Raw genomic sequence first — 16885 nt, 5'->3', positions numbered from 1 at the left:
GATATCACCTCTTCCCTTTTGTTTATGTCCTTACAGTTTGCGACTGGACTGTGTTGTCCAGAGTCCATCTTTGAGCTGTCACTCCTCTTTCCTTACCCTCCCCAGTGCTGGCCTTGCAGCCGTGTGGTACGCCACCATTTCTCACTCCTACTGGTTTGATTTTTTCCAGCGATCTTTCTCAGTACCGTTTTCTCATGGGACTTCATTTACAATAGACCTTTAAATGTGTAAAGTCTTTACTGACATTCCCTTTATATCTTCATACTTCTTTTCCATCCTTAAAGTCTTAGGAACTTTCAAAGTTAAAAATACTGTATTTCTGGTTGTGAGCCTAGCCTTTAACGGCAGAGTGAACACTCTTCTGGTGTATCTTAAGATGGCTACAGTGTACTCATATAAATAAATCTTTTTAGGGGTTGGGGATTTAGCTCAGTGGTAGAGCGCTTGCCTAGGAAGCGCAAGGCCCTGGGTTCGGTCCCCAGCTCCGGAAAAAAAAAAAAAAGAACCAAAAAAAAAAAAATCTTTTTAAAAATAACTGTATTTCAAACCTGGAGTTGAGCTCATCTGTGGTGACCCAGGCCTTTAATCCCAGCACTCGGGAGGCAGAGGCAGGCGGGTCTCTGAGTTTGTGGCCAGCCTGGTCTACAGAGTAAGTTCCAGGACAGCCAGGACTACACAGAGAAACCCTGATTCAAAAAACAAAAATAAAATACAACAACGAGGATCGGGGTTGCAGATATAAACAATTTAGACAGTGTCTCAGGAGTACTCACAAGCACTCTGTAGATAAGATTCTCATATGTGAAAGTTTCCATATAATAACAGCACAAAATGCCAAGCCACCCAGGTAACAGTCACCTAGGCCTTAACTTTACATCTAGACCTTAATATTTTACCTAAGTCTTAACACATCTCAACCAAAATTTACTTATTTCGAAGAAGAAATTTACTCCTTATAATCAAAGATTAAACTTAGTAGCACTGATAGTGAAGAATGTATGGTTCCCAGGAAGCATCTTAAAGAAAATGTTGAAGATAAAAATTACTCAAAGGCTGGTGTTCTAGGTCAGTGCTGAAGCTATGTCTAGTGAGGCGGGTAGGAGGGGACAATGATAGTCTCCTGGAAACCAAACATCTTAAATTATTGCCAACAGCCCAGCTGCCAATCTGTCTACAAAAAATTACGATAAACTAAACTGTACACGTTGGCTTAAGTGCCTTAGCCCTTTCAAAAGTTACAATGTCCCACTATTTATTAATGGGACCGTATGTGAAGTTTTTTGGTTTTGCCTGTGTTTGTGTTTGGAGACAGGTTTCTTCAGTGTTGCCCTGGCTGTCCTGGAACTTGACTTGCTTGCCTGAGCGTCTCATCTAAAGTGCTGGGATTAAAGCCATCTCCTGGCTGAGCTTTTTTTTTTTTTTTTTTAATAATATAATTTCCCTGATGAATGTGGCACTAGTTACTAATAATCACCCGGAAAGAAGCAAGTATCAGACTCGCTTGAGATAAACCAATTTTTTTTTTTTTTTTTTTTTTTTTTTTTTTTTTTTTGGTCTTCTCTCCAAAAGCAAGTGTGCAGAGGGCCATAGCTCATGGTAGGCCAAACTCACAGCTTTGGATCAGACTACTAATTTCTGATTTAGCCGTTTGTGCTACGGAGGGTAGCCACTTATTTGAAAGCTTCGTTTGTTTTTTTTTTTTTTTTTTTTGTCATAAATGAGCACAGGGAGTTCCGATCTGAACGCTGTTAAGCAGTTACAAAGGCCTTTTTCCCCACACGCCGGGATATGCTCCTCTCACTCAGTGCCCTAATTCCGACAGCTAAGGACGTAGGAAAAGGAAGTTCTTCGGTAAAGACCAGGGCTGCTCCGCCACGTGGCCCTCCGATGGCCCTTCGGCCCACACATCCCTCCACAGAGCAGGCGAGCTCCCCTAGGGCCTGATTGAGGAAACGCGGGGACGCAGAGCGCGGGCAGCGACGGGCGGAAGCTGCGGGCTGCCAGCACCGGCGGTTCCCGCCCGCCCGGGCGGGGTGAAGGGCGGGGCGAGCACTCGGAAATCCGTCGAGGAGGGCGGGTGGGACCCCGGGAGTGAGACTTCCGGTGGCGCAAAGCGTGTCGGGATCAGCTTGCGGCAAACCTCCTTCCCCGGCCCGTAGAAAGACCACCGTTAGCGCCGCTTCTGCTCCCACAGCCTGCTCTCGGCCAAACGCTCGGTCGCGGCGACTGCCGCTGCGGCTCCCGCTGTTTTCGGCCCCGTCCACTTGGTTCCCAGGCAGCCAGCGTGCGTTCAGCTGCGGCTTCGGCAGACATGTTGTGAGGCGGCGGCGCGGGTGCCTGAAGGATGGTTTGGCCGAGGCGGCTGCAACCGCTGCTAGTGGCGGTGGCCGCGGGGGCTCCGGCTCTGTAGAGCCGACCCTGCTGTGGTGCGTCCGCCCGGTACTGCGGCCGGGCGGGTACTCCTCGGTCTTGCGTGCGCCCCCGAGCCGTTTAGGTTCGGTTAGGCGACAGCGCCAGTCCGTTTGAGGCGACACGCAAGGTGGTTCTTGAGCCCTGGGAGTGGTGTCCCCAGAGCGAGCCCTCAGCCCCCTGACCTCTCCTTCATATCCGCACTAAAATCTCTCACACAGTGGGTGTTCCCTGCCCTCGAGCCCGCTCCTTCCTGGTTTCTGCTGCACTCTGAGCCTCCCGGACCCCGACATCTCTCTCCAGGGACAGCCTGTTGAGAAATCTTCGTGGAGTGGTGGACTAGAGGGAGGACTTTAAAAGTTAGGGCTTGAAAGACAGGAAGGCACGATGGCTTCCTCGTCTGGCAACGACGATGATCTCACTATCCCGAGAGCTGCTATAAATAAGATGATCAAAGAGACTCTCCCTAATGTCAGGGTGGCCAACGATGCCCGAGAGCTCGTAGTGAACTGCTGCACTGAATTCATTCACCTTATATCTTCCGAAGCCAACGAGATTTGTAACAAGTCAGAAAAGAAGACAATCTCACCAGAGCATGTCATTCAAGGTAAGCAATTTGTGTGGGATTTAATTTAAATGAAGGTCCAGGCTAATAGAGTCACTCCTAGTGTCACGGAGCCTTCATTCCACTTCACTAGTAAGTGCAGTTACCTTAAAATACCTATGTAGCATTCTTCGGACATTTTCTTCATCCAGCTAATGCAAGTAAGAAGTACAAACATTAGGGTCAGCAAACATCCACAACATTTAACCAGTACAGTTTCCGATCAGGTCTTTAAGCAACAAGAATTGACTGCCTACAGCTAAACTTGGATAGTAACAACTGAGAAAGGAACCTCAAAGTTCTCTCTTGGGAAGTTAAATTTTAGAATTTCAAGCACGAGTCGAGTCAGAGAGTATATCTCTTCCCCACCTGTGCTGAGGAAAAGATTCATTTTGAACACAGGGGTAGAAAAAGTTCTTTGGCTGTGAACGGAGGTCAGTGGTATATCATCTACCTAGCATGCACAAGGGCCCTAGGTCCGAGTTTAAAAAAAAAAGTTATCAACATGAGTATGTTCATTGTTGTAAAGTTAATTTCTTTCCAAAAAGTATAATTTTTGCTTTACAAAACGCTGAGGTGGTGGAACAGTTATCACCAGGTAACCGAGTGCCACATTTTTTCCTTTTTGACTTCCTCCAACTATTGATTGTTCTTTGAAAATTATTTGTAAAGGGTGGCTGGGGCAGGGCGGGGACGACAGTACTCGGGCTTGAACCTAGGGCCTGACACATGCTAGTCAGCATTCTGTTGCTGAGCTGCCCAGCCTGTCCTCTGTCCTGCTGCTCCAATTTGGATGTGTCTATGCGTTTAAGCTTTTATGGAAAAACGCTTCTAAAGGTTCCCACAGTTTCTTTCTTACGCTGGAAAGGATTTGGAGTTGGGATTTTGTTTTGATGATTACAGGGAAAGGAGACGAAAGTTGCTTTTGGCAAATTTTGGGAAATACTTTCTGTGGCTTTTCATGAACTCTTATGAGAAAGTTGCATTCAGTTTGGTAAATCACTTCTATTATAAATCTATTGAAAATGAGGACAACTTCTTGATTACTTTTAAGGTTAAAAGGAACAAATTTAATCATATTAGGCAGGTAGTTCGTTGCCATTTTATACATTTAAAAATTTTACTTTCCTGTTGATAGAGAACATATCTGATCATATGGAACATAACCATTTTGCAGTCAGTATTGACAAGAAGGTCACGTGTTTAATTTTTGAGCCTTTATCCTGTGCTGATGGTAGATTTAAAGCACACCTTGCTGTGATGAGGGGGGTCTCAAGGCTGAGTACTTAGCATGGCAGAGGTCAATCCCAGTAGGTAGTAAGAGTCGTGATGATTGATAGATGTGTGTGTGTGTATAATCATATCACATGCACATATACTCTGCCATTTCAGCACATAGCAGATAACTAAGAAAAAAGCAATGTTTTTACTTTAGGTTAGGAAAGGCAAGATGCTAACAGGTTCACACTCTTGTCACCTAGCCTGGCCTTAAACTTAGAGCCTCTTCGTGCAGTCTCTTGGTCCTGGGATCATGGACATGTAACTACCATTCCTGCTGCTTATTTGATTCTTTGGTGTGTACATGCTGAATGAACTTGGGGCCTTGTGTGTGCTGGGCAAGCAATGTCCTGCAGAGCTATCTTTCCAGCTGACATACTTGATTCTTAAAACTAGTATTTTTTTTTCCTACTTGTTTGGTTTGCTGAGTGGTAAGAAAAATGGAAACCAAGTGTTTTGGGGTTTTTTGGTCTTTTTTTTTTTTTTTTTTAGTTTTTTTTTTTAGTTTTTAAGTCTCTTAGAAGATATTTAACAAGTAGCTAACATTTCCTTTGACTTTTTGTGAAGGAATGGAAGAACCACCTTTTGTCAAGCATCAACTTTTTAATGAAACTGCAGATTTCTGTAGGACCTGCCTAAACACTTGTTTGTACCACAGAAGTGGTGATTGTTCCAAAAATCTAATAACACAATCTGTCTTGTGGGAGGCTCATTCTTTTCTAGGGTATATTTAGAGTTCCGATCGACATGATGATTGAAGTGCAGCTGTAGAAAGCCGTGTACTGGGGCTGGGGATTTAGCTCAGTGGTAGAGCGCTTACCTAGGAAGCGCAAGGCCCTGGGTTCGGTCCCCAGCTCCGAAAAAAAGAACCAAAAAAAAAAAAAAAAAAAGAAAGCCGTGTACTAAAGTTCAGCTTTGGAGTATGCTAACCAGTTTAATGCATGACTTAGAAAGTTACACTGAAAGGCTGACTCTTCTCCTTTGTGTGATGACGGCAATCCACCAGTGTTAGGATCCACAAATGTACCCTCTTCCTGTAATGTTGCCATTACGTATATAGGAGTTATCCATACCTTTGCTTTAGTGTAGCTTCACTGCCATTTCATACTATGTAATCAATCACCTTAAGTTTTGTTTTGAGAGTCTTTCTCCCCCCCACCCGATTTGGTTGATTTTTTTGAGATAAGATTTCTCTGTGTAGTCCTGGCTGTCCTGGAACTCCCATTTCCTCAAGACCAGGATGGCCTTGAACTCAGAGACCAGCCTGTCTGTCTCCCAAGTGCTGGGATTAAAGGGACATGCCACCACCACTGCCCAGTTAAAGAAAAAAAGGTTCGTGTTTGTTTCTTTTGCTTGAAAGAGAGTCTCATAGTATAGCCCTGGCTGTCCTGGAACTCAGAGATCTGCCTTTCTCTATCTGCCCTGCCCCTGCCCCTGCCCTGCCCCGCCCCTGCCCCTGAGGGCTGGAATTAAAGGTATATGCCACCACACCTAGTTTATTATTTTTCAGGGCCCTATACATGTTAGGCAAGTGCTTTCTATCTGTTTACTACACCCACAGTCCGAGGCTTTTGTTTTTCTCCTACAACTCCACACTTACTGATGTATTTAGCACTGTGGTGAGAATATAGAAATAAACGATTCTCAGTTCTTAAGTGTTTCCTAGTTTTCTGGGAGTACTGTACCATGGACGACACGATTGCCAGGGGTCTTCATGCCAAGCCGGTGAGGCAGGAATCTACTTTGACCTGCGTTGTCCTGCTGCATTTTAAGTGAAAGATAATCATATTCTACCTCCCACAAATAAGAAACTACAGAAACTAGAGGTTGCTAATTTGCGTGTTGTTTTTAATCCAAAATGTGTTTGTTAGGATGATTCCTTACTCAGATTAATTCAGGTGCTTCTAGGGCTGCTGCTTCTTGGAGTAGTGTGCTTTTCTCAGCCATGCTTTTCTGCCGATAGGCTGACAGAGGACAGTGGAGCAGCCCACCTACAAGATAACCGTTTATGCTTGCTGGAGACTTTAGGGCAGGGATTGTAATGCATCCTGGGCACTTCACATCCATGAAGTAGGAACTGGGGCTTTGCACCAGGTGCTTTTTTTTTTTTTTTTTTTTTTTTTTTTTTTTAATTTTTTCTTGTCTTCTGAAGAAGGATGAAAATCTTTTGCCAGAATATTGTTCTTGCAGGGAGGCGATAACTCCCTGGAAAAAGTTGATCTGTGTAATTTAAATGGGGCTATACAGTGCTTTTTTTTTCTTTTGTGAATCTGAAATGCTTAGACTTCTCCTTTATTGAGATAAGTATATATGAATGACTGCACTTTGGTGTAATGGAGGAGAGAAAACTTAACTATTCTTTCATCCTGTCTCCTGTAATGTAATGAATATGTGTTCCCTGCTTGCCTTTTTAAAATTGGGACAAACTATGTCAGTAACAAGTGAGTTCCAGATAGTTGCCTTTTTGTATTTAAGACGGTGACAGACTTAATGATGCTTGATTTACTATGAGTGGCATGTGAAAGATTTTTTATTCAGACCACGTGTTACTCTCAGGAAACATAAACTTTCAAAATTAGGGGGAAATGAAGGTCCATGCCTTGAAATGTTCTGTAGGCTTTTGTAGTGCTACCTATTTAAATGTCTCCCAACTAGCTACAAATAAGTGAAACTCTGACAGTCACTGGAGGTGACTCCTAAGGTACTATTCTAACTGCTGGCCTGGCTACCTCCCCAGCAGTGTACTCCAGACACTTGCGGTTCCTCCTCTTTCTTATCCTGATCTCTCCCAAAGAGGACATACAAAACTGTAATGATAAAAAACATACCCATTTGTATGCTGATAAGGGAATCCAGATGCCCTGTGGTACTGTGCTTCGCTCCATCTAAATCTTTTTTTTTTTTTTTCAATTTTAAAATTTTTCCCTAAGGACTTCATTTTCTTTTATTAAAGTAGATGTTTCTCTGATTTTTTTTTTAAATTTATTTATTCATATATGTTTTTTTTTTTGTTTTTTGGTTCTTGTTTTCGGAGCTGGGGACCGAACCCAGGGCCTTGCGCTTCCTAGGCAAGCGCTCTACCACTGAGCTAAATCCCCACCCCTATTTATTCATATATGTATGAGTACTTTGCATATACACCTTCATGCTAGAGGAGGCCTTGAGCTACCATGTATTTGCTGGGAATTGAACTCAGGACCTCTGGAAGAACAGCCAGTGCTCTTAACCGCTGAGCCCTCTCCAGCCCCTCTTTTATTGTTCTTCAATTCCTGCTTCACTGAAGGTCTGTCAGATGTTGTGGGCCAGAGGCTGAAATAGATACTCCAACATTATAGAGAACATTGAGGACTGTCCAGGCAGTCACCCGTCTGTCGCTTCCTTAGTTTTGGAAGCTGCGTTCTTGTGCTTCCTGCATACTTAAGTAAGTAATATCTGTTCCTTCTCCAGTCTCTGAAGGGTTGACGACTTAGATAGTTACAGTCTCAGAATTAAACTTAAGTTATTTAGCATTTAAAATATGCTCTAGGTTTTAAAATGTTTTTAGGATGGTAATACATGTTTAAAAAGGATTTAAATACAAATAGTAAACTCATTAAGAAGGGATAGATGTGTTCGGTCCCCAGCTCCGAAAAAAAGAACCAAAAAAAAAAAAATTAAAATAAAATAAAAAAAAAGAGAAGGGATAGATGTTAAAATACTTTAAGTTGCCAAATATAAATGGGCTGGACCTTATGAGTGTAAGTCCTACCTTGTCGTCATCATAGTTGTTGTAATTGTATTGAACTTATATTTGAAAGAAAGAGACTTTTATTGGACTAAAAGGGGAAGTCTAGAGAGATCATTTTGTGTATTCTATGGATACCTTACCTGTCAATTAAAAAGCCTATGGCCTATATGAGGAAATAGAGGTGGGACATTGGGAGGAGAAGAATTCTGGGAGAGAAGGAGAGGAGGAAGAAACCCTAAAAGAGGTGAGGAGACATATACATGGTACCTAGCTAAATAAGCATAGGTAACGAGACTCGGGCAAAGTGTGGGTTAAAACGAACGGGTGATCTTTGTTGTGATCCAGTCAGAACAGAACCTAGCCACGGTATTTGTAATGTAATCTGAGTCTTACCTCGGGAGCATAGGGCTGGGAGGCAGAACTGGGGATTAACTCCAACAGGCTTTTACCAGTCTGTAGTCAAGTGTTAAAGAAGTAGATGAATATGGGACTGGAGAGGTTGCTCAGAGGTTAAGAGCATGATGCAGCTCTTGAGGAAGGATTGGGTCCCCACATACCCATTAGGGGCTTCACAACTGCCTTTCATTCACTCCAACTCCTGGGGAGTCTGTGCCCTCTCTCATCTAGTCTCTGTGGGTACTACACTCACATGTACAGATCTTTCCCCCAATACCCCCAATTCATACACACACACAAATAAAAAAAAAACTTAAAGAATAATGGTTGATAAAAATATTTTGTCTTAACCACCAGACAATTGCTAAATAGCTGTGAAATATGTAACTTTAGAAAAGAACAGTCTTTATCTCCCAAAGGGAAACTAACCCAAAAAATAAATGTTCCATGTGTGAGAGAAAGCTATATCTTCTTCACCTTTTCATACTTTGATTTCTGTAGCACTAGAAAGTTTGGGCTTTGGCTCTTACATCAGTGAAGTAAAAGAAGTCTTACAAGAATGCAAGACAGTAGCATTAAAAAGAAGAAAGGCCAGTTCTCGTTTGGAAAACCTTGGCATTCCTGAAGAAGAATTATTGAGACAGCAACAGGAATTATTTGCAAAAGTAAGTAATATGCTTTGAATTATTTTCATTAGAAATCTACAAAAATCAGTTTTTATTTTATCTATTTTTTTTAAATCACTTCATAAATCAACACAGAGGATTCTTTCTCCAGCTCATTGCTCATTACAAAGTCAAATATTTGGAACCTGGCTCCAGTTTGACTCTGGTTTATCTAAATGGTTTCAACAAACCAGTTTTTTGAAGAGAGTAATTCCAAGTACCTCTTAGATTTAATCTTTTTTTTTCCAGATAGAATGATCATTTGAAAGCATGAAAGCACTTAGACGTCTTTAAGTTTTACAATGATGAGCTGATAAGAAGTACACACACTACTAGATTTTATCATGAGTGGAACACAGAGAAAACCTGGTTAACATTTTCCATGGAGCAAGGTGTTGCTACAAACTGGTTTTGAATTTGCAGTCCTTTGGCCCACCAGGTCCTAAGATAGAAGGGACATACCACCAGGTGTCACTGCATTTGAGCCTTAAGCGTTATTAGGCACAGGATCTAAGTAGCATTTGGTAAGGGGTGGAAAGAATCCTGGTTACATGCGCATACTTCTCGCATTGGGAGGCTCCGAGGAGACCTAACACCTTTGTCCTCTGAGGGCACTACTCCTCACTGCACATTATCTCCTACAGACACGTAAATGCACATACTATTAAAACAGTAAATAAACAAGAGAAAAGGGTTCTATGGGGCTCTCTGAGTCCTGACCATGTGTTAATCACATTACCGAGCAATTTTGTATATATTAGCTCACTCAGTCCTCTCAAGAGTCTCTGAGATGGTTGGCGAGATGACTCAGCAGGTGCTTGCTTGCAATTTCTGGAATTTTCCACTTAATGTTTTGGTTGATTCCAGGTAACAGAAGTCATGAAAAGTGAAACTAGTATGGGGAGACCACTGTACTGTTGCTATCTGAAGTCCTCTTTAGATTCTTCTACCAATAGGGGCTAGTGTAAGCAAATGGGCCTTGCTTCTTTTCTTTATTCCTCTAGTTCCTTTCACCAGTCCAGGGACAGTTACTTATTTATTGTGCCTTTGGAGATGGGATCTCACTTGTAGCTGAGGTTGCCTGTCTTGCAGTGCTGGGATTGTGAGTGTATGCCATCACACCCAGCGTACAGAAATGTTTCTGTGCTGGCTGTGCCAGTTTGTCCTGTAGTAGCAACAGTATCCAGTCTTCATGTTTCTCTGTTCAGAACCAGCCTGAACCTGTACCCTCTCGGGTGTGGGGTCTGACAGGTGGGTTTCCATGCTTCCCTACTTTAGTGAATACACCTGCTCTTTGGAGTCTGGATTCAGTTCCACCAAGTTCCTTCAAGCAGAAGGTTTAAATGCTCCAGCTTCTTCTTTTGTTTCCAGGTTAGATTTGTGACTGCGTTCCAGGTTAGATTAGTTACCTGTTACCAATTTTATATTTGCTTAACAGTCTTGTTACTTGCTTATTAGCTTGGTTCCCAGAACCCATGTTACTTCTCTCGCCTGATTACACCTAAATGTGTACAGGAAGGGGAAAACAACATTTGTTTTATTTGAATTAAGTATACAGTTTAAACAGTAAGTGAAATTTAGGAAATTTTAGGTAGATTTGATAAAAAAGAAAGACAATGAAAATGAAAAATATGGCATATATTTGAGAAAGATTTTATGCTCTAGGGTTTTTTGAAGCATGAGGGTAGAAAATTGTAATAAGAACTCAGAAGAAAATACCAGGGTAACTGTTGTATTCTTTATGGTATTTTGTCCTAACTGTACTAGAGACCTTTTAAGCCACCAAAATTACATTTATAGGAAAATTACAATTGAAAGAACAGAAAAGAAGAGCCAAAGAGAGACTAGTGCTTTTTTTTCCTAATCAACTTTGTTTGGGACAATAGTTAGCCCTGGCTGTCCAGCTCCATTTGTAGACCAGGCTGGTCTCAAATTCAGATCTGTCTGCTTCTGTCTTCCAAGTGCTGGGACTAAAGGTTTATATCACCATCACCCAGCTCTGTCATTTTAAAAAAAATATATATATACTTATTTTTATTTTATGTGTGGTGGGTGTGTGCGGCGTGTGTGTGTGTGTGTGTGTGTGTGTGTTGCTCATGTGCAGCTTATATACCACATGTGTACATTACTTGCTGAGGCCAGAAAAGGGTGTTGGGTCCCTTGGAGATGGAGACAGCAGAGAGGTGTGATCGCCCATATGGGTGCTAGAGATCAAACCCAGTCCTCTGTTAGAGAACCCACTGCTCTTAACTGCTGAGTCAAACTCTCCAGCCTCTGTTACCCTTTCAGTTTCTTCAGTTGAACTAAAACTATTAAAGTTATCATTTTCTAGATATGTCATAATTACATAGTACTTGAAAAATATCTACATTTAATGAGTAAATCTCTTAGTTGATTTCATTTATATTTAAGTAAAATGTATACACTTGGGTTTTATGTTTTTAATTCTTAGGCTAGACAGCAACAAGCAGAATTGGCCCAACAGGAATGGCTTCAGATGCAGCAAGCAGCTCAGCAGGCCCAGCTGGCTGCTGCCTCAGCCAGTGCATCCAATCAGGCCGGGTCTTCACAGGACGAAGACGACGACGACGACATCTGAACTTCACCTTCCGGGCTTCTGCTTCCTCTGTAAGGAAACAGTGAAAGAAGTGCATCTTGATGAACTTACCGTTGGTGTTTTAGAGATGTCTGCTGTCAGGCTTCAACTACTGTGCTATACATGTAAAACTGTCTCTTTGAACTATTGAAAATTTAAGGTTAAGTATCATATTACCTTTGAATTTGTAATGGTGTTTCTGGAATCTTAGACCAGTGTGAACCCTTTATTTGGTCAATAAACAGTGTTACAGAAAACTTCAGGTTTATAAAAATACAGTGAAATTTATAGAAATCTCTTAATCTGTATTTGTATTTTCTCTGCCCTTTTAACTGAACTAAAATTGAGAATTTATATTGAGATGGGGCATGGCGTAATGCAGAATACATTGAATCAGGTTGGTGAAAAGTTCAGTTCTATATAGTATCTAAATTTTTTGTCTTTTAAAGTGAGTATATATGCAGGCAACAATTATATGCTCAGATAAATATACTTGTTTAGAGGAAATCTCAAATAAGACATTCATTAACTAGGAAGGAAATGTATTCTTTAGTAGTTGTGTAAATTTGGTGAGTTACGTTTTTTATTTTGTTTCTGTTTTGTGTAGCAGTGAAGACTAGTTTATTATAGTATAATTTATCTTGAGCTACACTATGCCATTTCAGAGACTGGCTAATCTTGAAGATTGTCACGATTCTTACTGTTTCACTCCAGTTGGGTAGTTGTTCATAGCATTAGTTGCTCAGTCCATTTTTTGATATGTAGGCGGGACTTAGGAGACAGTCGCTTGGGTTCTGTTGGTTTACCTGAGGTTCCTGGATGTTGAAGCCTGTGCTGGAGGACATAAACAAAAGCTAGTGAGCATGCTTGCTAGGAAAAGGCCTTAAGTCCTTATTTGACTTGCAGTCTCCTTACTGCTTGGTGTTAGTGTAGCATTCACATTTTCTTGTGAATTTTCTTCTAGGAGGCCTCAAGAATCCAATGCTAACTTTTGATATGACATCATTGTCCCCGTCATCATAGTTTAGTGATAGCTTTAAAAGTTTTGTGTTTGCTTAAAGAGTGTCATAACTGACCAGCCCTATACAAAGTGTTAACTTGCTTGTTAAAAGGGAGCAGCTTTAATTCGGTTTCAGTGCATAAGATGTAGTAGTGTTTGTGAGAGGGATCTAATGTATTTGGTGAAATGGCATATTACTTATATTTTGGAAAGAGAAAAATGCCACCTAAGATAAGTCATTAAGTTCCCATGTCAGTTGCCAAGCCATTTAAATATCTGTATTCACCAAGCCCCAGAGGAGATTCTAGCTGCTAGGATTTCAATTTCGAGAGCTAAGAAATGTTTATAAGTATTAGATTTCTTAATATTCATATTTTTCAGTTTTAGAAGGGAAATTTATATGCATATTATTATGCATTTATCAGATATTCTTCCCCCTATAACAAAAAGGGTAGCAAAAAGGGTAGTAATTTTGCTGAATGTTTTATGTTGAAGTTATTTCAAGGCATTTCATGGGTCTGCCCATGGTGTGTTTGGAAAACATAGAAGGAACCGTTTCCTTCAGAAAGGTTGAGCACCAAAGGCCGGTGGTTTAGTCTTTGGAAATGAGCTAGTCGCTTTTGGCTTTTCTAATTTGTACTGTAACAGTCTTTTGTTTTGTTTTAAGTATACGTTTCTCAAGTAAACAATTTGGATAATTTTCCATACCTTTTTTTTTCCGATGCAGACTTCAGGTTAATTAATATTTTGCTGCATCTGATAATGTATTATATGTTGGAAGCCTAGTGACTTTTAATTTTGATGTTCTTGTGATTTCATATGCTGTATTCTTCAAGCAATAAAATTCTGATGTGTTTTATAAATTGTTTTTATAGTTAATGATTAAAGGGCAATTTTTGTCTCCATTTTCACTACTTTGGAGAATGTTAAACCCAAAAGGATTGGTTATTTGTATGTAGTGCCCCCTATCTCATTGGTTTATGGCTGCTTTAGAAAGCAGTTTTGCTTGTTTCTGTATTGTCCAGACACAGGAACAAGAAAGCCCATTAAACAGTCTCTTGTCTTAGCATTTGAAACTCAGGTATGTGTTGCTAGAGTTGTTAGGACGGTTTAGTCTTCGAGAAACAGAATCCCTAGTTTTTTAAAAATAAGGTTATTTAGTAAATATTTTCCCATCTCAAATAGATATTTTTTCCCAGCAGATTAAAGATTGATATACTAAAAGGTCCTTTTTTTCTTTTCGGTTTTTAAAAAGACATGATCTCAATTGCTCAGCAAGCCCAGTGGCCACATAGTAGCAATCTCCTGCAGTGCTGGTGTCCTGCGTCTGTGCCCCCGCACATGGCCAAAAGGAGAACTGTTTTAAAACTGTATGCCATGTAGACAGTAGAGGGCAAAGATTAAAGTTTCACAAACTAAACATAGCCCTCAGATAAACGCACAGGACATTGTAAGAAAATTCAAAGTCCTGTGTCTGTATGGGTGTTTTCCATGTAGGTATGTCTCTGCCCCACATGTGTATTGGTTGTCTAGGAGGACAATGTCGGATTCTGAGAACTGAATTACAGCAGGTGTGGGTGCTGGGAAGCACACTTAGGCCTTCTGGGAGAACAGCCAGTGCACTTAACTGAGGAGCCGACTCTCCAGCCCCAGAACTTTATTTTTTCCTATTTAGCCCAGGGTGAACTTGCACTAACAAGAGAACTGTCTGCATCTGCCTTAACAACTGCTGTGATGGGGGCATCGTGCACTGCCCTGCCTGGTTTCTACTCCTCTCCTCACAGTCTTCTCCTCTCACCGACAGATTATTTTTGCCTTGAAAAATAATTTAGGTGAATGTAGCATAGGTTTTTCATGTTTACTTTTCTTTTTTTTTTTAAAGATTTATTTATTATATAAGAACACTTGTAGCTGTTTTCACACACACCAGAAGAGGGCATCAGATCTCATTACAGATGGTTGTGAGCCACCATGTGGTTGCTGGGATTTGAACTCAGGACCTCTGGAAGAGCAGTCAGTGCTCTTAACCACTGAGCCATCTCTCTGGCCCTCATGTTTACTTTTCGTGTTTGTGAATGTTGCCTTTTATCTATAGCAAGTACTTAATGACTTAAAGAAAAGATTTATTCTCCCACAGTTGTATCAATCTGAAGTCCCAATCAGTCCCATTACTACACAATCGAGTTATCAGCAGAACTGGTTCTTTCCACTGGTAGGTGATGGGGGTCTTTCAGCTTCTAACTTCCTTATTCTTTCTCCACATCCAAAGCCTGCTTTTGTCTCCATGCCACGTTCTCTTTTTATAGTTAGGTTTTCCCTCTTTATATTCCAAGATGATTCTCCAGACACAAGATCCTTAATTATATATGCAAAGTCTCTTCCCAGGTAAAGTGATATTCACAGGGTCTAGAGGTTAGAACCTGGGATATCCTTGGAAGCCATTGTTGAATTTCTCAAAGTTAAAATTCACCCATGCTGTGTGATGTAGTCGTTTCATTCTCATTACTGTATAGTATTCCATCTGTATTTTTCAAATACTTCCAATAATTTACCAATTTTACTGTTGATGGGCGTTTGAGGATTTCTAGTTCTGGACTATTATAAATCGTGCTGTGGACAACACTCTTGTCTTTTAGTGAATGTGTGCATACACTTCTGTTGAATATTTATCTGGGGATGGAAATGGGTGAGTCACAACTCATACCTATTTCAGATTAGTGTATATTATCACTTAGTTTCCAGACTGCTTATAATTAGGTACCATTTTAATGAAGACCTTAATAACGAATAACCCTATAATAGTTTAACAGCCTGAAAATATATTTTTAAATACTTATAGTAAATGAATTCTACTTCTAAAGTAGGTCTTTGTTATTTGATATCCTATAAGAGAAAAAAGAGCAAAGGCCTGAGTTGGAGAGATGGCTCAGCAGTTAAGAGCACTGAGTGCTTTTGCAGAGAACCTCAGTTCATTCCCAGCATTCATGACAGTGGCTCACAAGAATCTGATGTCCTGACCTCCCTGGGCACCATGCATGCTGGGGATATGCAATCCCTGGAACTTACGGAAAGGTGGAGGGAGAGCACTCGCTTCTCACAGGTGGTCCTCTGACCTCCACGTGTGTATAACACATACACACATAGTAATAAAAATATTAAAATTATTTAAGGCATTTGTTCTTATTGGCATAGCAGTATTAAGCATTAGATTATTACCCTTCAAGAAAAATGTAAATTTTAGGTAATTGGTATTTTGAGTTGTAGGAAAATGTGACATTTCTTAAATTTGTTGTAACTATTTAAACAGTTATTTCCTTATGTTGGACTCTGAATGATCCTTAACGACCCAAATGACCATCAGAAAGAATTATTCAATACAGACAGCAAAGACACTTGTATTTGCTTCACGTTCTTTGCCTCCTCCTCTGTCTCTAGCTGTTTGGCTTTAAATCCTGTCCATTCCCATCCTTTCTACCTTGTTCTGGCCCCAAACCAAGAGTGGAGAAAGTGGAGAAAGATAAGTGGCCTCTCAGCTCAAGTCAGCACTGACCCTACCTGAATCCTTCGAGTAAAATGAGGTACAAAAGTATTTTTTATTCTCTTGTAGCAGTTGTTCTCTCAGAGGCCCACCGCCTTCATCTGCCAACCTGGAAGCTTCCGGCCTCCATACAATCTAGTCTAGGCCTCGGAGACTTAACTACTGAATAAGCTCACCCTTCCCAGTTCCTACTGTACTCTGACATGTTGATCAACTCAGCAGTTCTGGCTTAAAACTCCTCTCCAGGCTAACTCTACCTGAATCAATCTGTCCTCTTTCTCCCTCTCCCCTCTTCCTCCTCTTCTTCCTCCTCATCTCCTTCTTCCCCCCACCTCCCACCTCTCCTTATTTGGTAATGTTCTTATTATCTGGCTCCTTATTTTCTGTCTTTACCTGTGTCTAGTTTGCCCTCTCTTCAGCCTGTCTCTAAAACTCTGGGTAAAACTACCTCCCCTCCCTTTTCCCCCTCTCCGTACTGCTCTCTTAAGTAGCTTCCCTTCCCCCTCTCTTCTCTTTAGAGTTGGGTGTATACTACTTTGTCAAATCTTTCTCTGATTTGTCACTCTGTCCGCCACTCAATTAGACATCACTTTCAAACATGCCTGCTTTCCTTCCACAAGTTAACTGTACCTTTATTGGTTTGGATTAAAGATGTGTACTACTAAAGATGTG

General features: G+C 41.0%; 1 protein-coding gene across 1 annotated transcript; it reads left to right on the top strand.

The window, feature by feature from the left end:
- The first annotated feature begins 2175 nt into the window (after positions 1-2175).
- Positions 2176-13534, top strand: Dr1 (down-regulator of transcription 1). Its single transcript, NM_001011914.1, is given in 3 exon segments — positions 2176-3016; positions 8916-9079; positions 11532-13534. Coding segments are annotated over 3 exon segments (531 nt in total). The 5' UTR covers positions 2176-2796; the 3' UTR covers positions 11679-13534.
- The last annotated feature ends 3351 nt before the right edge of the window (positions 13535-16885 follow it).

This window comes from Rattus norvegicus, chromosome 14, assembly GCF_021556685.1.
Source record: "Rattus norvegicus strain SHRSP/BbbUtx chromosome 14, alternate assembly SHRSP_T2T, whole genome shotgun sequence".
In the NCBI taxonomy this organism is placed as follows: domain Eukaryota; kingdom Metazoa; phylum Chordata; class Mammalia; order Rodentia; family Muridae; genus Rattus; species Rattus norvegicus.
Note: the sequence above shows the minus strand (reverse complement) of the source record. Positions and strands in the feature narration are given on the sequence as shown.